This window comes from Kwoniella dendrophila, chromosome 6, assembly GCF_036810415.1.
Source record: "Kwoniella dendrophila CBS 6074 chromosome 6, complete sequence".
Taxonomy (NCBI): domain Eukaryota; kingdom Fungi; phylum Basidiomycota; class Tremellomycetes; order Tremellales; family Cryptococcaceae; genus Kwoniella; species Kwoniella dendrophila.
This window is the reverse complement of record NC_089481.1, coordinates 1411373-1439004: the sequence shown is the minus strand read 5'-3', so window position 1 is coordinate 1439004 and position 27632 is coordinate 1411373. Positions and strand designations below refer to the sequence as shown.

General features: G+C 37.2%; 9 protein-coding genes across 9 annotated transcripts; 4 read left to right on the top strand and 5 right to left on the bottom strand.

Annotated features, from left to right (window-relative positions):
- Positions 1–1107: 1107 nt before the first annotated feature.
- L201_005079 (uncharacterized protein) lies at positions 1108–2506 on the top strand (the record flags this gene model as incomplete). Its single annotated transcript, XM_066220812.1, has 2 exons — positions 1108–1205; positions 1261–2506. 2 exons carry the CDS (start codon positions 1108–1110, stop codon positions 2504–2506), a joined length of 1344 nt encoding a protein of 447 aa, XP_066076909.1.
- A 301-nt stretch (positions 2507–2807) lies between these two features.
- Positions 2808–4498, bottom strand: L201_005078 (uncharacterized protein; the record flags this gene model as incomplete). Its single annotated transcript, XM_066220811.1, has 4 exons — positions 2808–2981; positions 3160–3596; positions 3687–4033; positions 4206–4498. The coding sequence occupies 4 exons, from the start codon at positions 4496–4498 to the stop codon at positions 2808–2810; spliced, it is 1251 nt and encodes a 416-aa protein (XP_066076908.1).
- Positions 4499–6223: 1725 nt separating this feature from the next.
- On the top strand, positions 6224–7274 carry L201_005077 (uncharacterized protein; the record flags this gene model as incomplete). The annotated part of the gene is made up of 3 exons (XM_066220810.1): positions 6224–6303; positions 6389–6503; positions 6627–7274. 3 exons carry the CDS (start codon positions 6224–6226, stop codon positions 7272–7274), a joined length of 843 nt encoding a protein of 280 aa, XP_066076907.1.
- A 417-nt stretch (positions 7275–7691) lies between these two features.
- Positions 7692–10381, bottom strand: L201_005076 (uncharacterized protein; the record flags this gene model as incomplete). Its single annotated transcript, XM_066220809.1, has 6 exons — positions 7692–8591; positions 8676–8865; positions 8957–9187; positions 9266–9368; positions 9440–9556; positions 9652–10381. The coding sequence occupies 6 exons, from the start codon at positions 10379–10381 to the stop codon at positions 7692–7694; spliced, it is 2271 nt and encodes a 756-aa protein (XP_066076906.1).
- Positions 10382–11037: 656 nt separating this feature from the next.
- On the bottom strand, positions 11038–13597 carry L201_005075 (uncharacterized protein; the record flags this gene model as incomplete). The annotated part of the gene is made up of 11 exons (XM_066220808.1): positions 11038–11248; positions 11320–11394; positions 11466–11540; positions 11607–11775; positions 11869–12009; positions 12077–12511; positions 12593–12652; positions 12734–12857; positions 12919–13037; positions 13193–13411; positions 13480–13597. 11 exons carry the CDS (start codon positions 13595–13597, stop codon positions 11038–11040), a joined length of 1746 nt encoding a protein of 581 aa, XP_066076905.1.
- Positions 13598–14131: 534 nt separating this feature from the next.
- L201_005074 (uncharacterized protein) lies at positions 14132–16133 on the top strand (the record flags this gene model as incomplete). The annotated part of the gene is made up of 5 exons (XM_066220807.1): positions 14132–14249; positions 14362–14562; positions 14646–14848; positions 14951–15265; positions 15351–16133. 5 exons carry the CDS (start codon positions 14132–14134, stop codon positions 16131–16133), a joined length of 1620 nt encoding a protein of 539 aa, XP_066076904.1.
- A 4723-nt stretch (positions 16134–20856) lies between these two features.
- L201_005073 (uncharacterized protein) lies at positions 20857–22508 on the top strand (the record flags this gene model as incomplete). Its single annotated transcript, XM_066220806.1, has 2 exons — positions 20857–21964; positions 22039–22508. The coding sequence occupies 2 exons, from the start codon at positions 20857–20859 to the stop codon at positions 22506–22508; spliced, it is 1578 nt and encodes a 525-aa protein (XP_066076903.1).
- A 685-nt stretch (positions 22509–23193) lies between these two features.
- L201_005072 (uncharacterized protein) lies at positions 23194–24251 on the bottom strand (the record flags this gene model as incomplete). Its single annotated transcript, XM_066220805.1, has 4 exons — positions 23194–23306; positions 23443–23553; positions 23683–24145; positions 24246–24251. 4 exons carry the CDS (start codon positions 24249–24251, stop codon positions 23194–23196), a joined length of 693 nt encoding a protein of 230 aa, XP_066076902.1.
- A 1054-nt stretch (positions 24252–25305) lies between these two features.
- L201_005071 (uncharacterized protein) lies at positions 25306–27604 on the bottom strand (the record flags this gene model as incomplete). Its single annotated transcript, XM_066220804.1, has 14 exons — positions 25306–25445; positions 25498–25519; positions 25588–25659; positions 25728–25810; positions 25887–25990; positions 26053–26143; positions 26206–26260; positions 26337–26481; positions 26571–26730; positions 26839–26881; positions 26968–27008; positions 27094–27199; positions 27319–27402; positions 27485–27604. 14 exons carry the CDS (start codon positions 27602–27604, stop codon positions 25306–25308), a joined length of 1266 nt encoding a protein of 421 aa, XP_066076901.1.
- Between the last annotated feature and the right edge of the window lie 28 nt (positions 27605–27632).

Below are 27632 nucleotides of genomic sequence, written 5' to 3'. Positions count from 1 at the left end.
AGAACATTGCAGAGCTGTGTGATGTACATTTAGTAGTTTGGTAGTTTTTTTTCGGTAGTTCATGGCCCGTTCATGCATCTTCTGGTCTCTCTGAAAGTAACTAGTTTTGCCAGCACTGGGTGAAAATTCACAACTGATTTCTTATTAAGATCAATCGGTTCAAGCTCAATCGGCATAACTCTGATATCCGCTCGATCACTTTGCTATCTTATCGGCATGATGAATGTTGATAACAACATGACTATCTGAATTGGCAAGACGACTTTTTGACGATAAGTGCCACATTTGTTTGGGTATGTGCCGTATTTGACAATTTGCCGTACAAAACGCCGACGCGTGTGTGTAAATACAAAGGTTGGGTGTGATCCGACAAAGGGCATCATCATCTAATATATCTTCCACTTACAACGTTCTTCGTCTTCTTTCTTCTCTTGTTCATCTTTCATGTTACATGGTTTAAACGCATAAGATCAATAATACATGTTCATATAACATTCATCAGCTCTATAAGAGCTAACATAGTGAGTGCTATACTTCCTTGTCTTTCCTGATTGTCAAATCTACCACTTTCCATGATACTTCCTAAACCCTTGTATATCCTACCATTATCACCCTCACACATATGATTATCAATAAAGAATCGCTACTCGAGAATCACTTCCCTGTAAAAGGGGATGGCAGACGACTAAATCTTATCTATACCCAAATTTATGATGTTTACACAATCACTCTTGTCTATCTTTTACGCTGTGTTCGCTATGCCTCGCAATGACATCAAGCTGATCATGAAACACTTTTTTGGCATTAACAGTTATACCCTGGTTTCAATAAATTTGGAGAGGTAGGACCTCTCTTGAAGAGTAAGTGTCTTTTTCATTGGCATCTTTCTCTTTCTTTCTTCTATATCACTTGTACCACCTGCTCCCCATTGCCAATGATTAGACTCAAAAACCAAAGACAAGCATATGTAGGACCCTTCGGGGATTGACTTGAAGTTTTTTTCCAACTGCTGTATGATGGCTCTTCACAATGTTCATTTTATTACAATTGCGCTTGCTTACAATTGGTTGCAATATGACGCTGACTTACCATGACCATAGATCCAATATGCCACCTCAATCTAGTCATCAACATCACTCCCGGTATGGCGGAGCAGGTCATCAACTGGTGCGGAATATCAAAGCCGTCCATCCTAACACGCTGAAGTGAGTCGATGGATTCACACGTTGGTCCTCAACACTACTGACCACTCTGTGATAGTGCAATTCCATCTATGGACCAAATCTCCTATTATGACGCTCCTACTTCACCATCGTCATCCAGTGCTTCCGACGATTCCATCGATATCGCTCCTCGAAACATCCTTACCAACTCGGGTAACAAGCTGAACCCAAATGCTAGGTTCATGAGAAGAGGCAAGATATACGCTTGGGCACCTCAATGTGAGGAAGCCAAATCAGATAAACTTGTTAGGAAACGGTTAAAGTTATGTCTCCAACAAATCCTGCCCGAAGCTGCTACCGAAGTTGGTCAACAGCCGCCTCAGAATATCATAGATGCAGAAGTCAAGGCGAAAAACCGAAAGAGGAAGAGAGGAATTGAAGCAGATTTCGTTTTACCTCACCTCCGCAGTCCTTCACCTCCTATGTCTACCAGCAAGTTAGCTCCTATGCTAGCCTTACCTCGCACATATCTCGATATTCTCACTAGTCCGTCTATGAGACATACTTTAGGTGATGACAGTATGGAAACTGGCCTTCAACGTACTGCTGGAGAGTTGCTCGAAGGCGAAAAACCTTTGATGCAAGCTCTGGGTAGAACAAGGGATATTGCACGATTGCTGCATGCCGATGTACCGGTTGTATCCAAAACCGAAATGGCGCAACCTAACGGCGAAGCCTCTCAGCTCAACGGTGAAGGCGAGCCAAGTAAGGCCGATCAGCAGTCAAACTCTCGAAATTCCAATTCTATACCTCCTTTACCTCATATTTCTGATACCGATAACTTGTGGCGAGTTACGCAAGAGCTCATCGGTACTCCAGCTAACGGTCAACCTGCACAATTGCCACCACCGCATATAACATACGCAGCTACACCTGCCGGATCAGCCGCACCCATAACCAACTCAAACATTGATAAAGAGGATGATGAGCCAAGTGATCCAGTTCCTACACCACTGCAAAGGTTATTTACATGTCCCGATGGAATAACATTAAGTGCTGTACCCAATGCTGCTCATCCTGGTTTCCATTATCCACCTGGACATAGTTTACATCCACAAAGTATAAAATATAATTTAGATATGACAAATCAATGTCGCGCTGTTGACGATGCATTAGAAAGAATAGGTGAATTATTGGCTGATTGTAATGAATACAAAGAAAGACTAGAAGAAGCTCGTGACAGAGTTGCCGATGTTGCTAGAGTAAGAAAGAAGGTTTGGAGTGTAATCAAGGAAAGAGGTGGTTGGGAATTAGACAGAAAAGAATCAGGTAAAGAAGTTTAAATGATTGAATTATATCTCCCAAATAAATCTCATCAGTTGTATAACTTTATTACACAAATAAATTCAATTAAATATATGTATATGGACGTTGTAGCGAAATATATACGTAGAATCACATGTATTGTAGCCTCATCATAGCCATTTGACCTGACCATTAGGCTTTTTGCACAATCAGAACGTCATTGGTGATACAAGTTGCATGATCTGTCACACAAATACATACGGTAGACATACGTTGAATTCGAAAAGATTTCTTAGAAACCTGTTGATGATACCCACATAATACACATCAGCTAGTGCTTTATCCAAACGACAGACTATACAATAACATACCATATTTTGTACCCGCCATACGCATATTTTTCTTATTTTGCGCAATCCTGTCTTCCAATTCTTCTCTCTGTGTATATGCAGTATTAAGTAAAGAAGTGAGTTGATGTCTTTGTGATGCGAGACCTTTGACTTGTCCAACAGGCTATATTAAAGGGAAAAAGGAAATAATGGATTTTTATGTCAGCTTGATTTTCGAGATTTTTGGCTGAAATAGTATATAACCTCTTTTCATCTACAATAGATGTTATATATATATGGGACTTGTTGAAATACCATATATTTTGAAGAAAGGAAACAAAAGGAAAACTGAAAAAACATACTTTGTATTCGAATTGATTTTCAGAAACTTTCTGTCTTTTAGCCAAATTATTAATTTCTTCTTGTTTCCTTGCATCTTGAATACTCTGTAAAGGATTTATATCTAATAAATTACCTTTAAATTCACCATTATTAAATTCATTCCAATGTTTTCCAATTCTACCATCATCATCTTCTTCTTCTTTGGATTGTTGTTGTTGTTGTTGTTGTTGTTTAACAAAGAATGAATTATAATATTCTGGATCATATTGTTTCCATTCTCCTGATGAAGGAATTTGATAATATCCCGGATAAGGATCATTAACGCTAGGTTCAGGTGGTTGATAATCTGGTGCCAAAGGTGCTGAAGATATTAATGTTGGTTTTAATGATGATGATGTAGAAGTAGATGAAGATGATGCGATTGATGCTTTGATACTGGAAGAAGAAGTAGATGTGCCTATATATGAACGATCTTGTCAGCCAATCAATAAATATGAGGCATATCAATATTAGCTGGTCAAGCGAGAGATTATATTTAGAAACTAACCTAAACCAAATAAATCCAAAAATTCTTCTCCTTCTCCTTTCCTCTTTTGATTCTTCCTGGCTAGACTAGGCGGTAACAATTTATCCTTTTCTTCGTTTTCATCCTCGTCATTTTCATCATCTTCAGCCGATAGCATTGTCGAAGAAGCTAGTTTCGCTTTCGTACTAGCTAATAAAGGTTTTGGTATATTTATCTTTGGTTCTGAACTCGAACTTGAACTTGATGAAGGATCATTCGCCATTGATTTATTGACTTTTAAACTTGCTCCCTTATTCACTGTTGCAGAAGTTGTTGAAGATGAAGGTAATTTACGTTTTGGTGGTGGTAGCATTCCTAATAATGATGAACTAAGAAAGTTATGAAAATTGGATATGTCAGTTGATTCACGGTTCCAACATAAGTCCAACATGTACATGTACATTCCGTGATTCGTGAATCAGAATAACAGAAGACATTGATACCTTATGGGAGGACTAAGGACTCTAAGATAGACTTTGATCAATAGAACTGTTGACTTACCCTCCTTTACCACCAGCTATCTTCAAGCTTGTACCGCCCTTGATTTGATCTTCTTCATCTTTCCCATCTTCATCTCCACTACTCTTTTCTGTTGCATCAACCTCTGATTTAGGTAATCCAAGAGTAATCTTTACTGGTTTTTTAGTTTTTACCGGTACAGTCTTTGACGTACTTGCGGCACTACTACTTGTTAATATCTTTTTTGGTGAAACAATATTAACTGGTTTAATAGTTTGTTCTGTGTCTGATCCTGCATCGGAATCAGAATCAGAAGCATAATTTGCTAACAACATTTTTCTATTCTTTTTTTCTCTCGTTCTTGAATTATTGGACTCAATGAATCAGGTTAGCTAGTAATAAGGCCGTACAGGATGTATATAAAGAAAATAAAGAAGGAAAGAAAAAAGAAAAAAAAAAAAAAAAAATCTAACTTCGATTTTTCTGTTTTCAAGTGACGTTTTTCCAACGTTAGCCGGCTATCTAAGTGGAGGTGACAATTACTAACGATTCTGTGATTAATCGACATAACTTATCACGTTTGAGAGCGTTTCGACCATAGTGGCCCTTCTATACTATCAGTTATGGGTATTCTCATGAGTCAACTTGATGAATTGTTGTAGATACAGCCTCTAACGACGAAAAGACAGGTATTCCAAACGGGCTTTACAGAATACAATCAATATATCTTAAAAAAATATGGCTTTCGGCGTTGGCGAGATGATGGAGCGGTCTAACATGCTGTCTTAAGGAGAAGATTTCCCCTAAAGCTAATCATCCTCGGCAGTCCTTCGGGGCCTGGGTTCGAATCCCAGTCTCGTCAGAACTTTTTTTAGCAGTTTTTGTATCGGTATTATCTTTCTTTTAGTTTTATCTCGAAAGTATTAGACATAGAGGCATTTATCACACATGTGCTATCTTGAGATAGGATACAAAGCTAGCACATAACAACCCATCCTTGTGAACTATCAAAGTTACCGCATTGTGGGACGCAAAACGTCAAGGACGAAACAAAATACTTGTCAAAGCTGAAACACCAATAACCCCTAGTATAGTTTAGCCGGTCGTAAAGGTAATCGATGTTATCACTCTCTTCAGCTCTACCAGTCAACGTCAACAAATCAAAGCACGGCAGGAACGATCAGGTATAGACCAGGGTGAGACTAAAGCATTGATCATCAGCTTGTAACTTTTTCTGGTATCTGCTCGAATGATCCTTGGTCTTTGGGCAGAGGACAGTCAATTACCGATGATCTAACTCTATATAAAGGTATATTTTCGGGCAAACCTTCATTTGCTTGAATCAATACGTTTTAACTTTACAAGCGATATCAACACTATCACTTGGCAAATCATTAAAATCCCGTAGCGCTTTGCGAACCAACCCTCGATGCGATGTCAGGCAATACACCGGATAATGGTTATAGGTGGGGACCTTTCGCTTGCAACCCTACTTGTGAGATATCAAGAAAGGTATGCCTTACAGACTAGCCATTGACACCTTGAGTCGGAATACTATCAATGCGGTGCGTTACAGCGTGAAGAGTTGGCTTCAAATGTTACAAGTTGGATAACGATGATAGAGTGGTGCTATGTAAGCATATTAAGGTATAAAGTTCACGACCTGATTCAGATTCATTACCGAATGTAATTCATTTTGGATGAATTTGCTTTCTCACCCCAAAGACCATACCGTGTTGGTTTAACCTGTGAGTACGTGTATATTATACCATGAAGTTGAGATCTTAATGATTTTAACCTCTCAATCATACTCATGCTTATAAAGATATTCTGCCAATCGCTCTTAATCTTGCATCATAAACTACAATCTTTCAAAGTTCAATCACCAAGTCAGATTCCTCATATCACTACAAGTAGACGCCATCATAAGACGAGCTGTACTCCTCAGTAATCCTTGTGAATACTTCTCAGATATTCGACAGGTTGGTTGATTGGAATATAGAGAGATTCTCTGCCGTGACGCAGAATTAGTGTTATTGAATACACAGATCAAGAGCAAAATGGGTAATCCGGCTGGTGTAGTCATACTGCTCAATGGATATCCAGGTGTAGGTAAATCAAGTGTCGCTAAAGAGCTGGTGTGAGTGAATATTACCTTGTTTAGGTGTATGTGACATTTAGGACTCTTAGCGCTGACTAACCGTATCGCAAAATAATACATATAGGAAGATCCTACCCAATGCTAAATTACTAGAATATCATTCATTAAGAGCTGTGATAGATCCTTTGATAGATAGAGAAGAAGATACGGATAGATGGATGGAAATGAAAAAAGTTATGGTGAGTTGTCATGAATAAAAAATCAATATTGAAAAGGGAAAAGGGAACAGGTAAAACAGTTATATGCGCTCTTCATGTTAATTATCATTAATGGATTACCGTTGATACTTGCTTTTTAATCAGATACAAACAATTCTAAATACTCTGGCCAGACACCCACCATCAACATCAACTATAACAACACCACCTATATATATATTAACTTCACATTTATGTGCAACACCAAGAAGATTATCAGTTCTACATTCACATTTATCTGATTTACCTTTAATTCATATTTTATTAAATTGTTCAACTGAAGAAAATTTAAGAAGATTAAAATGTACTTCAAGATTACCTTTATCGTCTTTATATTCAAATAATTCAAAGAATGGTCATAATAATAACAATAATGGTAATGGTTATAATAATGGAAACAATGTTAATCATTGTATAGAAGATTTACCTATACCTGCATTACCACATGGATTTGGTAAAATAACAGATGAATCTTTATTATATGAATTAAGAATGGAAGAAGAATTAGGTAAATTTTATTCACCTTATCAAGATTTAAATTCTGGTCAAAGAAAATCAACTGGTATGTCATCATCGTTAAGCAGTACAAAAAATGAAAAATCTTTAAAAGATAAAGGTTTATTAGGTGAATTTGAAATTAATACTGAAATTTTAGAAATTAATCAAACTGCTTTATTAATTTCTGAATATATTATTGAATCAACAAGAAATTTAGGTTGGTTTATTAGATTAAATCCTGTTAAAAGGATATGAAAATTGAAGTCGAAGCAAACCTGAAGAGGTTGTCTTTTCCTGCTTTCTGCAACCATGGTCATTTTAACATATCAAGTAATTGCTACCGAGAATATGTGAAGGTTTAACGAAATATACAGTATGAATAGCCATGATATCAATATATCGATGAAGGTCTATGTTTTGTGTATATTTGTTCATGTAGCTAAGTGAAGACTAAAAGAAAAGAAATTCATGCATAGGTGGTATTGTGTTTATATGGTACAATGACAAATATTAATTCGAAGGTTGTTGTCCATCTATCTCAGGCAATAAATCAAGTTATACAGGTCACCGGTGATGTAAGTTGTTGATACCTATGTCGATATATTACATGATCTATAGATAATGTTGCTATATTCAACTTTTAGAGATTCTACTATCTTGAGTTTATTTTCATCAGAATTTCCTTGGTGGTTTAGATTGCATTTTGTTCCATTTTTGTTTATCTTTCTGTTTTGATCTATTTGAACCACCTAATTGAGATTGTTTAAATGGATTATCATGATTATGTCTTATATTACTACCTGAAATTTTAGATTTCTTATTTAATTTAGCTAATTGTTTTTTATCTCTTTTACTCATTTTTCTATTATTACTATTATTATTTGATGAAGATGAAAAACTAGAAATTGGATCATTTTTTAATATATCATCATTATCATCATAATCAGGTTTAGGTCCTAACGGTCTTGATATAGGTGATTTACCATAAAATTGTCCTGGTGGTATAGGTTTTGGTTGAAGGATTGATGTATGATTTTTATTGGGTGACATAGCTGAACCGAATTTCCTTTTAGGTGGTAATTCAGGTGGTAATTCAACTTCCAAATCATCTTCGTCATTATGGTTGTTCACCGATCTAGATGGTGGTGTGCCTTTACGTATCACCATAGGTTTTCGAGGTCCAATAAATCCATTAATGCTCTTTTTAGGTTTTAACATATTGACGTTTTCTTCGCCTTCAGTACTATCATCATCACCGCCGTTGTCATATCTTTGTCGTTTCTCCCCTATCTTGACACTTGATGAAGTTGGTGTATGACCGTTAGATAGACCATTGACTTCCTTCCTTGATCCAGGTGTAGGAACAGCATCATCTGGAATTCTAATATAACTTAACAAGTAAGCTGTTCTATCACCTAAGACTGTTCTCAAATTTGAAGGTGATACGTCATCGTCATCTGCATGGAACCATGAACCTTGTGGACCTCTGATATAAGATGTATAGTGTCCAAAGCGTAATTCGACACCTCGATGACATGTCACTCCGAACAATCGGTAATTGGTTCCGCCAACCTACATATGGCGAGGAAGCATATCAGTGATCGACCGTGGGGTTAATCGAGGGGATATTGAGAGATAGGAAGCATAGAAACATACCTTGGGATCAACCATATATGGAGCTATATCCAGGTATTCACTGTACTCTATAGGTCCATTGAACTTATTCGCTCTAGCTCTACCACTGTGAGCGCTATATTCTACGCTGAAACGTTTCAAGTGTAAAGTAAGAATTGGAGGAGCTTCTTGTATCTTGAATGATTTTGTAGCGTTGGCTTTGGCTTTACAACTATCGAAAAAGGTACTCAACTTGTCAGCATTCATTTGAAAAACGATAAATATGATAATAGCAAGAATAGCGGGCTGTAAAGGATACTCACTTGTCACAATGGTATTTGTTATCACCTTCCAACTTATCTTCTCTTGTAAATCCATTCATCATTTTACTTATACTTTGCGGTCTACCTTTGTTTACATCCAACGATAAATCGAGGAACCAATCAAAAGTATCTGAAGGTTTGTTACATCTTGAACAGACAACTCTTGATCGTACTCTACCTCCCCAGACCTTGTATACCCATGATGAATGCTTTATTTTCTCGGGAAGATCTCTACATAACGGAGATTAAGAAATCAGTCAATGAGTTTGACTTGAGGGCAAACGTCAAACATTCAGAACGTAAACTCACTTCGGTTTACCAGCTAAAGCAGTAGCTTGTAAAGCATCTGTAACGAATCTGAAAAACTCATGGGTATCTTCCTGTCTATTTTTACTAAACCCTTTCTTGATGTCTGCACGATATATTGATTAGCCTCGGTCTCCGAGCAGACAGAAAAACAATCTACCACATTGACAAACTCACCTTTTAGTCTAGCATGTACCTGTGGAGCATAAGCTCTTCTTTTATCCCAATGTGAACCAGTTGCCATATCCCTTAATTGACATAACATACAGAATAGGTTCTTTGATCGACGTATACCTATGACAACGAGCAGCCAGAATTGGTCAATCACATTGATTTATTACAGCATGATATCGGTCGTTTAAGGAATCGAAAAATGAAGAAAAACTCACATTGATCTTCTTGATGTTCCATAGCAACCCTTAAAACAGGTGGAGTATGTAACAGAACTTGTAAAGTTGCATTTGCATAACAAGCCATTGAAGGATTATGTAAACCGGCTGAAGGTCTCGTTAATGTTGAAATTGGCTTAGGCCATGATAAATCGATTTGTTTCTTATATAAATCATCTGGGTTTATTGTAGGCTGATAAATTTTGGATACTGTTAAAGGTATTTGTTGTGTTTGCGGAGTACGAGGAGTAGCGGATTGTGTTTGTTGTTGTTGGGGAGGTTTGGCGGGTGTGGAAATCGACGGAGATGGTTGATTGAGTTGTTGTTCTTGGGATAATTTAGGTGTAGGGAGTTGTTTTGGAATTTTCGAATCACTAGGTAAATCTTCATCATCATGACCTTTGCTATTACCATTAACAATCACGCGCGAATCAACCTTTTCTTCTTCTTCTTCTTCTTCTTTTTCTTCGGGTTTGTCCTCTTTTTCAAATCCGTTACTAATCTGTTGAACAGGATTATCATTGTGAATACTACCATTGATCATCACAGGTAATTGTTTTTTATTGGTTGGAGGAGGACTTGGTGGACCAGGTTGAACAATAGTCATTTTATTTTGAAAATGTGTAGTTTGTCTATGTATACCTTTATCAAAACTGATTGGATTATCTAACATCGCTGATAACAAGTTATTATTATCTAATGTTCTTGGATGAGTTGGTAGGATTAACATTGTTATAATATTTTTAAAACCTCTTCTTATATTAACTTTATATTTTCCTTCTGAGATAGTCAATTGAGCTTTAAGTCGAAGTGTATCCTCAAGTTATTGCGACACAGTGTATTGGTTGTTATATTAGGTGTTTTTCAGGTATCGATTTTCCAATCATTATCTGATCATATATATGTCTTACAATGTATTAGATTAGATTGATAAGTTCACTATAGTCCAGTCTGTTGAAGATACAAGGAAATCACTGTGGGATTTTGATAGACGCGAATGAAAAAAGTAAAAAGTGAAAAATGATCCAAACTCGTAATGTTCCCGTTGGAAGAACGAATGATACGTATATATAGTAGTAGTACACACTATCACTAGGTCATGTGACTTGATAATCTCTACTATACACTACATATCGTCGCGTATGGTGGGGGTTTAAGGTTACATAATATATGATTTTATACTAATAATACGTCGTTCAATACACGTCGCGTATGTCATGCATGCATATGTATTGTACAGTCATCTGGTTCATATCTTAATTGACTATACTGTCGAAAGTTCAGGTGCGTTGACATTGAGATGACTGGATTGATCACACATGCAGAGAGCAAGTCATTCCCCTCAGCCCGTGTGAATAAAGGCAATCATGCATTTACGACTATAAACTACAACTCCTCTTTGACGTTCTTGTCTTCCTCTGATATCTCTTCAGTCTTGACGTTACTTGAACCATTTTCAGGCCAACATAAAGCAGGTGTGGTTACTTTGTAGTGATATTCACATTTTTCAGGTTCAGAAATCGACAATAAAGCATTTTGAGTACCGCATGTCAGATCAACCGAAACGGATCTGAGAGGTCCATTCCAGCATCTGCCACTATATGATGAGATGTCGCAATTTTGTTCAGCAATTAGAATGATAAAGGGGTTGAAACAGAAAACACTTACCCGTTATTGTATAATTGCTTAGTATAGTATTCGTAAGTGCCTTGCTCAGCAGCAGTATTCCATTGAGAGAAAGAGCTATTGAATAAGATATAAACTCGTGAGCTCCATAGATCAAGCCCGAATGGTTAACAGCAGCTATTACTCACCCCAAATGGTTGGATGAACTATCTTTATTACTCTTTTGAGTGGCTTTACCGAAAAAGCATAATTCGTAGGTATAACTGAATGAAGAATCGATAGTCAATATCGAATCGAAGACATAAATAAGGCTTCCTAGCTTAACTTACTCTCCAGAAACTTTATCAACGCAAACTCCATCCAACTTTTTCCATTCAGCTTCAGGTCCATATTCTCTATTCATCTTTTCAAGTGTATCTTCTGTATTGGTTATGGAATTTTGGAGTTTATGCAATTCATTGGATAAGTTTCGATGTTTCTCTCTTGCTGCTGCGACATCTGTATCGATAGAGTCAAAACATCGGGAGTTAGTCATTTCCCCAAATTTCCAACAAAAGGTCATGTTATCGAGATGAAAGTGTATGAACGTACGAGGTCCTTCAGCAATATTTGCTTTAGAAGCCTTTTTCTTTCCTATCAAACCTAATCTGATCATCCATTCAATTGCCAAATCTCTGACTGATTCCCATGAATCGTATAATGAGTCAGGAATATACTCATCGATCTTCCATACTACCGAAAAACGGGACTTATCAGCGATATCTCATGTTCCAAAAAGTAATTGTTAGTAACAACTCACGTAAACTGCCTTCTTCTCCTTCATCATCATCTTCATCCTCAGGTTCAACTTCCAGAAGTAAAGATTCCAAATCTTTTCTTTCTAATTCATTCAATTCCCAATCTTGTATTTCTGGTTCTTCAACTTGTTTTCCTTCTTCTCCTTCTTCTTCTTGTTTCACTTCAATAGGTTCTGAGACTTGATGTTGTTCTTCATTTTGTGAAGTTAATGAATCACCTTCTTCAGGTGTTGAAGTATATGAAGAAGTTAAACCTTGTAATTCTTCATATCCTACAACAGCAGCTTTTACAGCCATATCTTGATAATTTGGATTATATCCATTTCTCAATTCATCTAAAATAGATTTTAATGAATTTATCTCATTTTGTAATTTATCTGTTTTATTTCTTAATCTATTTAATGTTGTTCTATGCGTCAATAATGATTGATACAATGCTAAGAATACCCAATTGCCAATAACTATCAATACAAGCTGTCTTTTGATGAAGCGAGACCATAATAGGTGGCATAGCTTACGAGATGATTTTTTCTTTTCTAAATCTTCTTTACTTTTAGCTTCTACCCTTTCCAGAGCAACTGTCGCAGAAAAATGAACAGGCATATTAGCTCCCAATCAATTTTCCTGATTGGCATCTCAGACAAGGGGCATAAACTCACTTCTAGCTCTCTCAGTTTCTTGTTCCTTCTCTACTACTTCCTTCTTCTTACCCTCGAGTTCAGATTCAAGCCGTGTCTTTTCTCCTTGAGCCCATTTGATATATGTTCCTCGTATTTTGGATCCCTGTTTTGTTTTCTCTTTATGATAAGCTCAACGCTTTTTGATAGGAATTAAATTCACTTACAGTTTTTCTCGTCTTACGTATAGCTTCTTGTTCTGCTCTGTATGAGTTACCTATCTCAGCACATCTATCTGTGCATGCTCCTGTTGCCCATTCATCCGATCCATCACAGCATTCTGGATCTATGAAATGAAAACGAGCATCAGTATATCATTCATGTACCTAGAAGAAAGATGTTTTCGTTGATCTCGTGGACAGAATCTCAGTAACAGTAGAGAAAGCAGTAATCTTGGAAGAGATTGATCTGCAGGAAAGAAACATCAAAGTAGAGACATACCGCAAATACCATCATTAACTCTACTACTTAGCACTTGACCCGGTATATGACCTTCATTTTTACACCAGAAAGTAGTATTTGGACAAGCTGAAGTACCAGGCTCATCTGAACCATCTGGACAATCACAATAATCATCATTTATCGCTGAATATGGAATCACTTTTGACCCATCTAGGCATCTAAATACGTTTGCTGGATTAGGTTCATATTGATCATATACTGCCAATTGGAGTGCGAGTTCCTATCAGCTCTCTTATCGTTCGGGATTCATTGAAAGGCTTACTTACATGCTGGATTAAGACCACGGATTGATGAAGGGGTTATAACTTTCTCCTCAGCTGCTATTGCTGCAGGTGTAGTGCACGCTAAAATGGTCAAGAGCGAAAATAAGGCCAAAGATGGCATTTTGAGGTGAGGTGCTATATCGTATATCGCAGTCTTTATGATGAATTGTAAAATGAGATCTGCCTATCTGTGAAAGTCCTTCTTGGCTATCAATCTGTATCTTTTAGTGATCAGCCTGGACGTGGAGATGTCTATATACACAATACACAATTCACGAACAAAGTCAACCTCCAACCTCCACTAGAACTTTACAACCTCCCACGGGTCAATCTAAAAGAGGGCATAGATGGGGGTATCGTATAAACTTTAAAATTTCAATTACTAATTTAGCCGATTTAGCCGATATATATTTGATGATGGGCATACGGTCAAAGCCGAAGTTGTAAAGGTGTTATCGATATCTATAACATATATCTATTCAAGATGTTAAAGGCCATAAGAAATCGAATAACTCTGGTAACTTTGATTACAGCCAATAGAGAATACACAAATCGACTCGTTTTCTACCTTTTCGCTCGTCACAGAAAAGAAGATACAGGAACCGGAGTAGATAGTATCACCACAGGTCCACGGTCTATCACCTAGCAAATCGACATGGCGTACGATCTTGACCCCCTTCCTCGGACTGATACTCCATCAGATTATACGAGATTCAAGTTTGATCCTGCCAATGTCGGTGACAAAAGGATTGTAGGGCTGTTAGCATGTCAGCGTGAGTGCATCGCTCAGGTTACGAGGAATCGAAGGTCATGTCCGAGTATTTATAAATATGTCAAGGGTATCGCGCTTGTGGATGATTAGCTGACCTTACACTAAATCTGTAGGGGATCCATTGCTGCGTTCTCTGAAGACCAAGGTTCATTCAGTCAGAGAAGCTAGTATAAAAACTGCTCCCCCACCTAAAGGTAAAGGTAACAAGAAAAAAGGTGGGGATTCCGTCGATTCGAGAAATGCCGAAATACCTATAGAAGATAAAGGAAAGCTATATGAGATTGAATTGTTAGATACTGTTATCTTCCCTGAAGGTGAGTAAACATAGGATATCCTCTTCTGATGATCACTTTAGGACCATGGGACTTACGCGTTACCTTCATTCTTCTGACCACAGGCGGAGGTCAGCCTTCTGACACAGGCTATCTTAACACTTTTGACTCAAATGGCGGTATTCAAGACTCATTCAGAGTCGAAAGTTGTTTAAGAAAGAAATTAGACGGTGTACATTTAGTTCGAATACCGCCTGGTAAACAGTTTGATCTGAAAGAAGGAGATGAGGTTGAAGTTGTTGTTGATTGGGATCGGAGGCTAGATCATGTGAGTTTAGTCTTACTGTTTAAACACTCTAAGCATTTCTGTTTCATTTTATTTTTACTGGTCGAATTGTTGACCTCGACGATGTCCTTCATTCCGTTATAGATGGCATTGCACACATCTCAGCACTTACTATCAGCGTTACTCGATACAATGGGATTGCCTACATTAAGTTGGTCAATGCATCCATTTCCTTCACTTGAGTCACCCTATGTGGAACTACCTAGATCGTTAAGTCAAGAAGAAGCTGAACAAGTTGAAAAGAAATGCAATGACTTGATAGCTGAAAGTAGAAAAGTTTGGGTTGATATCACTATTCAAGGTGAAGATCAGGAATCGGAAACACAAGAGAATAGAGATGTTGGACAAGTTGAGGAAAGGGTTAAAGCCGGGAAAGGTATACCGGAAGACTATGATGGCGTGAGTGGATATCTACCGATTATAGCTATCAATAAATGAGAGTTTGCACCAGAAGAGGATACTAATCAATGTCGATGTTTTTTAGGGAGTTATAAGACACATCAACATTGATCAAATTGATCGAAATGCATGTTGTGGTACACAAGTACCTTTTTTAGGATTATTAAACTTGATGCACATATTACCACCTACTACAATATCAAACTCTCAAACAAAATTATTTTTTGTCGCTGGACCAAGAGCGATTAGATATTTACAATATTCATCTAGACAATTGAGTCAAATTGCTAAAATAACTGGTTCAGGTAGACAAGATGTAGTTGATAAAGTTGAAACAATAGAAAAAAATCGTAAAGATTTCAATGATGGTGTAAAAGAATTGAGAAATGAATTATCAAAATTGATTATTGAAAAAACAACAAATCAACTTGAAAAAGAAAAAAATAAGGGAATAGTAATTATAAATAGAGAACAAGAAAAATCAACTCATGATTTCGAATTCTTAAGTGGTATATCAAATACAATTATTCAAAATAATCCTTCTACTGCCCAAATCGAGAATGAAAAACCTTTACTTATTTTAACTTCAACATACGATTCAACACCAAGATTACAATCCAAATTTCCTGATCAACAAATAACCACTTCAACTTCATTATGTCAAACTTTATTATTGATACAATCTTCAGATAATGATTTGGCTAAAGAAATAAATGAAAATGTAAAGGAAGAATTCGGAAATAGAATTAAAGGTGGTGGTGCAAAAGGGAAATATATGTCTAAGGTTGAAGGTAAATGGGGTAAAAAGGAGAATAAAATATTACAAGATCTGGTTCATACTTTGAGAGAAAGGAGAACAAACCAATAGATTTAGATTGCCTTAAAGGAGATCTCTTGTTAGAGATCCGTGAACCCATGGGGATACAAGCAATTGTCTAGGAATTCATCATAAAATCTGTACAAAGTTGGAATCGTGCAGATGGGAAGGTTAAAACAAGGTTGTTCCTGTGTATATCTAGTTTCATCAACCAACGAATGTATATCAGTAGTTGTAGGTCCAATATATTCCTCTCAAAATCAACCTTCACTCTCAATTGCGATTTCCTGAAATAACCTACCTCAATTCAGTATAAAGTACAGGCAATTGAATTAATAACTTATCATAGCTACCAGTCTGATCCATATTGATGCTTTACTTCTACATTTCAAATTTGCTATAAACTTGTATCCGGTTTCACGGAAACTGTTTATCTCCATACCGATTCTCGGTTACAAGCAAATAATAACATGCTCATAAATTGGTAAGAACCGGTATATTTGATTATACGAGTTGAAGGGAAAATACCCTAAGATAGTGGCGGGTGAAAAAAAGATCGACGTTAACATAAAAAAATAAAGCCTTTGAAAAAATTGCTCGAAAAGCCACCAAAATCTAAACCCACGACCCCATGATCGATCGAGAATAACAATACTGAACTGAATTGTACATGATCTTAGCATGACCGTTACCGCTCATTACAGTACTACGATAGAAATCACAGTATGCTATCTGTATATTTAGGTACAAAATATGTAGTAGAGGAGTGAGTGCGGGAGTCGGTTTTCCCGTTGCTCAGCGGTATGTAACACACAGCCAGGAAAGGTACAGAACAGGCTTTTTACATTATTTCATGTTTTTGGTTCTCCACTGGACGATCAGGTACCAGGGACTCCTGTGTGAGTGGTACTCTACATACAGCTAGATATATGAACCATATACACCATAAGTAACAGCAAGCGCACGACACGAATGTCGATTGATAGAGTTGTGACTATTAGTTGTACATTATAATGACAGATTCTAGCTCAATCTTTGATGTGACTCTTTCCACAAAGAGATATAGATAAATAAACTACATTATTCTCATCCTGGGATTGTTCAGGAATAGAATGAAGACCGTGGAACATAATCCAATATCGGTCAAATTACATGTGGAAGGACAGGTGACACTTAAACAGCGATGAAGTAATATAAGGTAATCTAAAGGAATGAAGGGTGGGTTTTAACGGAGATATACTCATTAGTAACTGTACATAATTTTTCTTAATGAAATTGATATCTCGTAAAGACCCTCTTGGCAATGTCTCGGTCATATAAAGATGTGGAATATTCCTCTTACATCACTTTATCAAATGGATCTCGCTCAAGCTGACGTATATGCTTGAATCTAATTTGATATCCTAGAACGTGTGACTTTCCTTTGAAAGGTTCCCCCCGTGAGCTCGATTGAAGACATCAGTAATATATATAATTGTAGCCCTAAACTGATTCTCCTTAGATATGCACGAAATAATGATATAAATTTTTCTTTGCTTATCGTGTCGGAGAAAGTCAGCTAATCTGACAGGTATACGAAATACTACTCATTCGTTCACACGCATATCCAATGACAGCGTGTCTCCCGTGCTGGCTTCAACCCAACGCACGCTCCATCAAGGTTCACGCAGTTGGTCATTGGCAATGATGGTATGCAGCGGAACAGCACTGAAATACTTGTAATAGGGTAACCAAGCGGTTATTTACGGTAAGTAATATTCAGGTACGCAGAATAAGGATACTTGAAACTTCAATTATCGTTTTTCCGCCATTCCAGTAAAAGGGGTAAGGTCAAGATGTAGGACTTGAGTGTTTTTCTTTTGGAATGATCTTTCTGTTTTGTGAGATGCAGTAATAATTTAATGTTAGGGTATTTGCGGGATGTTCACTATAAATGCAGAACGTGTTGATATATGTGTGGGGCATCTAATTGTCGATCGCTACTTTCTCACTACGTATAATTGTATATCAGCCCTGTTCGTGAGTCACCATTTAATATCAATTTTTACTGTTTCCTGTAATCTAGACAAATTCATCATAAGAAGGCAAAACACATATTCCGAATTTGTAACTGCTGGATATATAAATAGATAAGGATATAAGACACATGGTATGGGGTCCCAGAACAGATGCACTGTTAATTTGGCATTGCCGCTTCACTTGCCAAACCCACATTACGTGATACACGCTGATGTTGAGGACTTGGGTGTCTTGATGTATTTGAGGAGAATAAATACGGATAAACCTTGCATATAAAGTTTTTGAAAGGTCACCCGTGAAAGAACACATTTGATAGCCCGTTTACCAGAGCCAAAGAACGCTCGCTCTCTATCCGTATAGTAGTGCGTTCTATTGGTTGAAGGTACCTCAGTCAAGCAAGACGTGCTATGATAGACACGTTCAGAAACGTAAAACGACTATTTTCTCCTCAACGACATAGATATATGGACTCAGGAATCCAAAATAGTAATTAAAGTTATGGTATCCTAATTTCTTAGGTAATTTAAAGTTTCAGATTACCAAATTCCCATGGTTCTGGCTATTCTCCAGTGGCGTCTTTCGTTTTTTTTTGTTGTTTTTGTTTGGATACTTGTGTTCTTCTTCTTGTCACCATATTACTGAAATATGAGCTATTCACAAGACAATCGAGTAAGGCATATGAGTAGTAGAAAGACAAAAGATCCCAAAAAAGAAATAGATCATTATTTCTTACTCCAAATATATCTTCCTTATGATGTGATCTCATGAACTCTGTTTCACTTTATATACGTTATATTTACATAAACTTATTGAGGCGTGATTTAACAAGATCTTCCTTTCACCTGACAATCATGATTCTTATTTATTTGGTAACCATTTGTATCATATCCTACCATCTTAGTTAAAGTGCTGCTTGGGAGAAAGTCCAGAATCGGCTTTAGTATGTTAGGTGAAATTAGCATGCATGTAATATATCTCGAACAGTACCAATTGTTTTATATCTCATTATACACGTACTTCGTAACTTTATCATTCACTGGAATCGGATCCAAATTAACCAAAGAAACAACTTTTACGATTAATCCTTCTACTATCTGTTACTTGTAATTACAACTTTTATTAGTAGAGATAACCTCAATATCTCCAACTACACTCCATTTTCAAGCGACAGCTTAATTCCTTCTTGAATACACGCCAAGGTTATCTACTCTTTCGAAATTTTACAGCCTATTCGCTCTCGAGGTTATTGGTTAGAAAGGCTACGGTGGTCGTTCGAACTAACTCATCGTTGTGAGTACAAAGGCACCTCTCTTGAGCGTTTCCTTCAAATGATATCCTTCATATTTGTTTATCCAATCAGTGTGAACATCTGCTCGACAGTATATGGTAGATTACTTACCCTCAAGTAATCCATTTTAGTACATTTCGTCCCATATCGAAGGCATTATTATCGGGATACTAAAGGCAACTGAAAGGGAATTTACAAGGCCAAAATGGCGAGACCTATCCATTCAAGGGATGTGTGAGTGTTCAGTTACGTTCTTTCATTTCAATGTGTTATCGTCCACTCCGAAACGTGAGGTGGGGCTTTGAGATACGTTCAAATCAATCGCGAACCAAACAGTCTTAAGTAATAGATCCGAAGTTGAGGGAGGAAATCATGAGAGCCACGCTGCCGTCGATCATCACGGAGTTTCGGCGTTATATAGCTTTGAACGCGATGTAAAAGGGGAATGATTTGATTTCCCAAAAGAGGAAATTCTGTGTTCAAGTGAACAGCGCCTTCGTAAACCTTTTTTTGGGAGAACACGAAAAAATAGCGTGGGAGCAGAGGATCAACGCGTGGAAAGCATGCTAATACCCAAATTCCCCCTCGTTCCGTATATAAAAACAGAATATATCATCACCATACAAATACATACCCCCCTACTACTACTCATACCAATCCTCATCATAATAATCCTTACCCTCATTATCCAAATTATCATCATCAACAATTACAACAACAACAACAACAACAATCATATCATCTTCCATCCTATCAACAGCATCGCCGTCAAGAGGTATCTACATATCATAAGTGAGTAACAAAACTTCCTGGTAAAGTGAGAACACAACTACTCTATTGGAATCGGTTCAAAGTGGACAAGGATGTTAGATTATCGTGTGGTTATCCCCTTCTCACTCGCGTGGTAGACACGATGAAAACACGTCTCTTCACCATCATAATGTTCTTCATCAACATTCATTGTATTGATGAAAACATTATCTACATATATCCTCCATCTGCAGAGTGATGTGCATAACACAGGAGTGTTTTGGAAAGGTATCATCACCTAGAATGAATAGCTGCTGATCAAGTACATTGGCGATCTTTTGCATCCCTATTTACAGACCTCGATCTACTTCTTATCAAACCCCTCCTTCGTCATCATCCACTTCCCAAACACGTTTGCCCTCCTTGACACTTCAAAGACCCTCTTTGACTGATTCATCCAGTTCTCATATCCTTCCACCAATCTTACGGCCAGATATTGACCACAAACCGGTAATCAACAACAGGCAGGATTATCATAGCTCTACATCAAGGCATCCACCTCCACATATCTCCAACTCTTCTACCTATTCTTACGGTCTTACGCCAGTAACGAATAAATACGGTTCGATACGTAGATCAAAATCACCTTTGTCATCAAAGTACACCAATAGAATAGTATCACCTACATCAAGAGCAAGTGATTTAGCAAAATACGCCATGACTAAAGACGAGAAACCAATTATTGATTCTGATGGTGTTGCAAGACATCGATCAAACAGTCGAAGTAGTCACACTAGTACAAGCGTATCGCCAATAAATGAAAGAAGACCTTCTTTACCTTCTCTATCTCCTTCAAATCACAATTTACTCACTATCGATGTAGAATTATCTAAAAAACGTAAAGAAAGAGATGGTGAAGACGGTACACCTGGTACACCTCTTTCAGCAACTTCAAATTCATCATTCCTCATGACGCCTCAATTTGGTCCAACAGAACCTTCAAACCAAAAAAGAAGATTATCATTGATTGAATCTTTAGCTTCAAAAGAAGACGATAACAATGAACTCAAATCTTTGGCTTCAGTACTTAAAGGAGAATCAGAAGACCCTTTCCCATGGTATAAGAATACCTACGATCTCTCAAACTTCCCTATACCTCAACAAGAACCTATCACTGTTTTTCCTATTCAATTCGCGAGTTATCAAGTACCTAACACCAATAACAATAATACACCTCAACAACAAGGTAATGAAACTCCTACTACTCTTGCCGGTGCTACTTCTGGTCAACAGAACAATGTTACCACTAACAATGGTAATAATGTTTCTACAGATCCCAATCTTTCATCGATGAGAACAGGTGCTGCACCAAATTCAACCGGTAATAATCAAAGTCAAAGTCAGAACCAAGATCCAAATAATATGATTGACCCATCGTTACATACACCTGAGATACGTTTCCCCGACGCTGAAACTTTAGCTTCAGCTACCGCTTCACCTTCAAGAGGAACAGGTGATGTTGGTAACTTGAATCTGGGTGACGCAAGTACACAAGCTGCATTAGCTGCTGTTTCTTCAAATACAAATACACCAGTATTAACACCTGAACATGCTGCTGCATTGTTACAACCACCATCTAATCAAATTGATCAAACAAACATTAAAAAGGATCAACCATTCTCTAGATCTCCTGAATTAAGAGTTAGTCATAAATTAGCAGAAAGAAAAAGAAGAAAGGAAATGAAAGAATTATTTGATGAATTAAGAGATGAATTACCTTCTGATAGAGGTATGAAAGCTTCTAAATGGGAGATTTTGAGTAAAGGTGGGTTTGGCATTCTCTGAGTTGAGTAGAATAACTGCTGACGAATTGGTATCTACCACCAAAAACACCATTAGCTATTGATCACGTTCGTCAACTGAAAACCAGTCAAGACCAAATGCTTAGAGAAATTGAACATCTCAGAAGAGAAGTCGATATTGCAAGAGGTGGTACAGGTGCTTATACACATGCTTATGCCACAACTTATAATATACCTACAACCACTTATCCACCTCAAAACAATTTCACCAATCCTTCAAACAATGCTGCTAATAGTACTAATAATCAACAGCAGCAACAACAGCAACAACAACAAGCTGTTCAAAATGTTCAGGCACAATCACAGCAGCAACAAGCACAACCTCAATCACAGGTTCAACAGCCTCAACAACAGCAAATTCAGCAACAACCGCAGCAGCAACAATTGCAACAACCTCAACAGCAGAATGTACAACAAAACCAAGACCAAACCCAACAACAACAGCAACAGCCACAAACAGTCGGTCAAGTCGAATCAATGCAAATCGATTCTAAACCTACCCAGTAATCGTTGTCGTTAGCGTTTTTAAATCGGGTCGTCATGAAGTGAAGAGGTTGACATTTTCTCTGGGATTTATCTATTTATCCATGTTTCGATTTTTGTGTTCTCCTTTTTTTTTTCATCATGTTCCCTAAAATATGTTCACGTATATATTTATATACACGCACGGCTCGTATGTTAGAGCCAGTTATCCCCTTTATTCTGTCTTTATATATTAAACACACGTTTTATCCTTTCTACAAACAATGAATATAAGAACAAATAAGTGAAAACATCAAATGCATATGTTAAATCCTCAGATCAAGCACGATAGCATCTACGACCTATGGGTACTTGAATAAAATCTCACAAAACGAAACGTAAAGAAATATCGCTTGTCATACTGACAATTTTGATTCACCTCCATGACAGGTTGAGATTACAGAAAAATCATTTCCTCCTAACTCGACTCGTTTGCTTGCCGAAGACTCGATTGTGATTAATTCTCAGTATTCCTACTTCATGGAATTTATGGCTGAATATGTACATGCTGAATGAATCGACGATCCTATTCATTCATTATACGTATATGTATACATTTTTACAGAGACGAATATATATGTATGTGATATGTATGAAAGGGGAGAAGAGAAAAAACCAAAGAAGAAGCTTTATTGTGGACTTTTCTTTCGTTTACAGCACAGGTTCTACTTTACTTTTTTGGAATAGCAGTTTCTTTAACTATTTGTTCTTTTCTATCTACTACAGCTTGTTTAATTTCATGTAATCTTCTTCTTTCATCATCATTTAAATGAGGATCAGATTCTATAAAATAGGATGAACAAAAATCATAGTCAGTCTCCAAAAACAAACAAGCAAAATCATCTTTGACATTGATATTCAGAGAATCAACGGTAGTTAGTAGGAAGGGGTTGAAAAGTGAACCCCATTTTTGACTCACCTAAAATAGCTCTCCATGTGTGATCTTCTCCTGGAAGTCTAGGTTCTTCACCTTTTGTAGAATCAAATCCTGTCATGAGTGCAGTAGCCATTAAAAGACCGACAGTAAGACCTGAGTAGAATCCAAGGAAAGTGCGTAAGTAAAGTCCTGTTTGTTTAATCCATCTGATAGAACGGATAGTCATCCTCGATGGGAACGAATCGATAAATAACTGTTTGGTCGAAAGAAATCAAGACTCACCTTGTGCCCACATACGAGCTTGTACTAATTTTTGAGAAGTAGTTTGAAATTTATTTCTATTTACTAAAGCCCAAGCACCACCTAAAGAACCTACCCAACTTGCAGCTAATAAACCATATTTATGTCTTGCAGCCCAATCACCAAATTTAGATATTGTTGATAAATTTTGCCAACGTTGATGTTCAATTTGAGCTTCTCTATCTAATTCTCTTTGTGCTATACCAGTATATTGTGATCTTGTAAATGCTTCACCTTCTTTTTCAGCTGCAATTGATATAGAAGGTACAATAACCATTACATATCCTAATGCTCTTAAAGGTAAAGGTAATCCCCTATAATAAGCTGAACGTTTATTTATTAAATAAAATCCAGGTAAAGATATACCTAATCCAATGAATAAACCACGAACACCACCATTTATAGTAGCATCGTTATATTGTCTAATATCTTCTGCTGTTGCTAACTATATGGGAGAAACACATATTGTTAGTCAGATAACACGATTGATAATCAGGATCTTTGACGAGCTTTAACATCGAAGAAGATAAGGAATATTAACTTACCTTCATTTTGAAATATCCGTACTGTTGCTTTTATTTATCGATTAATGGAGATATGCAGTTGAGAAACTGATTTGAGTCTCTGATAATTATTTGTTCTTGTATAATATCTACAATATGGTATGTATCCAATTTCAGCTTGGAATGACGATGCAAAAAACAAGTGGGAAAACTGATTAGATATCTATGATCATGTCAAAAAATATTGCGTTGATATATATAACACAGAGGAATGACGTCCCTTTTACGGAATTAGTAACTGTACGTAGAGAAAGATAAAAAAAAAAACATAATAATAACGTGGGTTCAGTGATGGTTTCCGATCCTCCGCCATACGTACGGTAGACTTCTACCTCTTAGGCGCGAACTCATTAATGCATTCGGAATCGGAAACTTTTCAATCCTTTTGCTTTGTTACCATGGTCTTATGCTTGTTATTTTAGCTTGATTCCAGTATTATATTCCTTTTATCGGATGGAATCGCATTAAAAATCTTTCACCATCAACATGAAAAAAACCAAATCTTTTTAGAAAGATGAAATTTGTTGAGCATCATAACGCATAGATATTTAGTAGACGTACATAAAATACTATTGTCATCCGCGGCGACCGTTCGAAGTCTATGATTACTAATTCATTCCGAATGATTTGCGATGCGGTGTCGACATACCTTTCATCCGAATTCATGATCCTTCATATTCCCTCAGAAGCGTCTCGCCAAACGATATCATCGGTTGCATATGTTGAGGACCGAGGCTAATTTCTTGCTTCATCCAGACCATTACATGGATGAAATGCATGAAACGTATGGGTCATCTTACATGTGGGATTATAAGGGTCAAAGCAATCTCAGTATACAGTAATTTAGCCGAACTAGTACATATTTATACAACAAAAGGATCAGCAAAAGCTTCTACTCTATTCCGAATTATCATCTACAAACGTGCTACAATACCATCACTCCGAATTCGCGTATCTTTGCTATTCGCAGACGTGATATTATATCATCCTCCGAATTTGTTTCTGGCTTCATATCGTACGTCTTTAGGGTATGCTTATGCTCTCATTGGGCGATACCTCTTCCTTCAGCTTCTGAATAAACTTCATTGAACCCTCTACCGATCAACATTCGCCTGATTTCTTGCGTGCCCGCTCCGACAGTATATAACCGAGAATCACGCAGTAACCGGCCGGCAGGGTAATCTAGAGAGAATGTCAGCGCTCAACTGTGTGTTATGTCTCTACAATGACTTGCCATTGATGTATCCATTACCTCCCTATATAATTGGATCAGCTTGATGAAAGACTACCACATATATATACATAATGACAAGGATAAACTCACCAAACATTGTTGAGCTTCCATAGCGACTTCAACAGCCCTATCTGAAGAATACAAGATAGCTCCCGCACAATCCTGCGCAAATAATGGAATTAGCTCAATACATTATCCAGTAAATATGCAGCATAGTTCGTCTCGCTCACCTGCCTGGATACTTTTCCAGCGTCACAGGCCCTTGCTACAGCGTAAACGTAGGCTCGAGATGCGCTCAACTTGGTATACATATCTGGATAGAAGAGAATTAATTAGCTTATTTGCATGGGCGCGTTGCTAAGCACCCATCCGCGTTTGGATACACTTACCTGCTAATTTCCCCTGCATCAGTTGAAAGGTACCAATTTTCTTGCCAAATTGCTTCCTGTCATGGGTATAATCTAATGTAAGATCTAATGCAGCTTGCATTATGCTGTTGCAGAACAAATAAAGCACGATCAACGTTATATATTGCCTCAGATAGGACATATTCACCCTAAAGGACCACCACTCAGGACCAATCTCTCAAGATCCAATCCCGACATCAACACAGAAGCCCCTTTACCAACTTGACCAAGGACGTTCTCTGCCATAGTAACACGATTAGCGATTCAAAACTTAGACGTGAAGATAGTCCACTTCACCTACCTTCGGGTATTTCAACATTGTCGAAAAACAGCTCGGCGGTAGGTGATCCTCTCATCTACAACGAAATCATAACGTCAACTTTGTAAGACACCTCATGCAATCGTAATACACCAAAAGAAACAAAGACGTACACCAAATTTATCCAGTTTTTCACCAACTTCAAACCCTTTGAAACCTCTTTCCACTAAATAGGCAGTCATACCTTTACTCGGTGCAACAGAAGTATCTGATTTAGCGTAAATTAAGAATGTTGAGGAGACCGGGGCATTCGTAATCCTACAAGCAAAAATAAACAAATCGAATCAAAACGACTCATGAGATTGCGACCGAAAATCAGAAATGCAGTGTGATAATATGAAACATACCAGCACTTGGAACCGTTCAAAATCCATTTTCCATCTTTCAGCTCGGCTTTCGTTTTCATTGATACTACATCTGATCCTGCATTTGGTTCAGACATAGCTAAAGAACCGATATGTTCTCCTGTTAACAATTTTGGAAGATATGTCTCTTTCTGCTTATCGGCTAAAATGGGACGGAGTAGTTTAGGTGAGATCAAGAATTGATAAGCCAGGAGATCAGCATAAAGTGTTACTTTCATGATGTCATGTAATAGATTATTATCGTACTCACTACCCCATCTATTGAGTTGATTTACCATTAAATTTGAATGTGCCTATTATTGATTTTTCATCGTATCAGTGTGATCCCTTCTCTAACTGATTTGAATTCGCTATTAACATGTGAAACAAATAAACATACACCGTAACTTAACGCTATACTAGATGAAGCTCTACTTAATTCTGTTGAAATCGAATTGAGAAATGAAATCCAAGATTAGCTGAAAATCAATTCTTATTCTTGATCGACCGAGATCCGAGAACTCACCTTCCATAGCTATAGTATGTTCTAAATAACCTAAACCTAAACCACCCCATTTCTCAGGTACTGTAACACCTAATAAACCCATTTCACCAAGTTTTGGGAATAAATCCTATATATATCACATCAGATTAGTTTCGTTCTTTTTCATAGCTGCCAACTCTACAGCAAGCACTCGAAGTATAGTGATCATGGATATAAGTCTGATATGATTTCACATCTTCAACTCACTTTAGGTAATTCATTTGTTTTATCAATTTCATCTGCTCTAGGAGCAATTTCCTTTTGAGCAAAATCATGAACTACATTTCTGAACTGTGAATCGTATCTCACACATCAGTTAAATTGATTGATAAATAGCTTGACATTTACAGTACAAATAGAAAACCTAACTTACCTCTTCTTGCGATTCCGTTAATCCTGCTACAGCGACATTATAAGATGAGTAAGCTCTATATGTTATATGTATTCTAGATCGAAGAGATCGAGAGGTGATTGAGGTGATTGACCGTATCATTATCTTCTATTATTCGAGCGATAGCCTA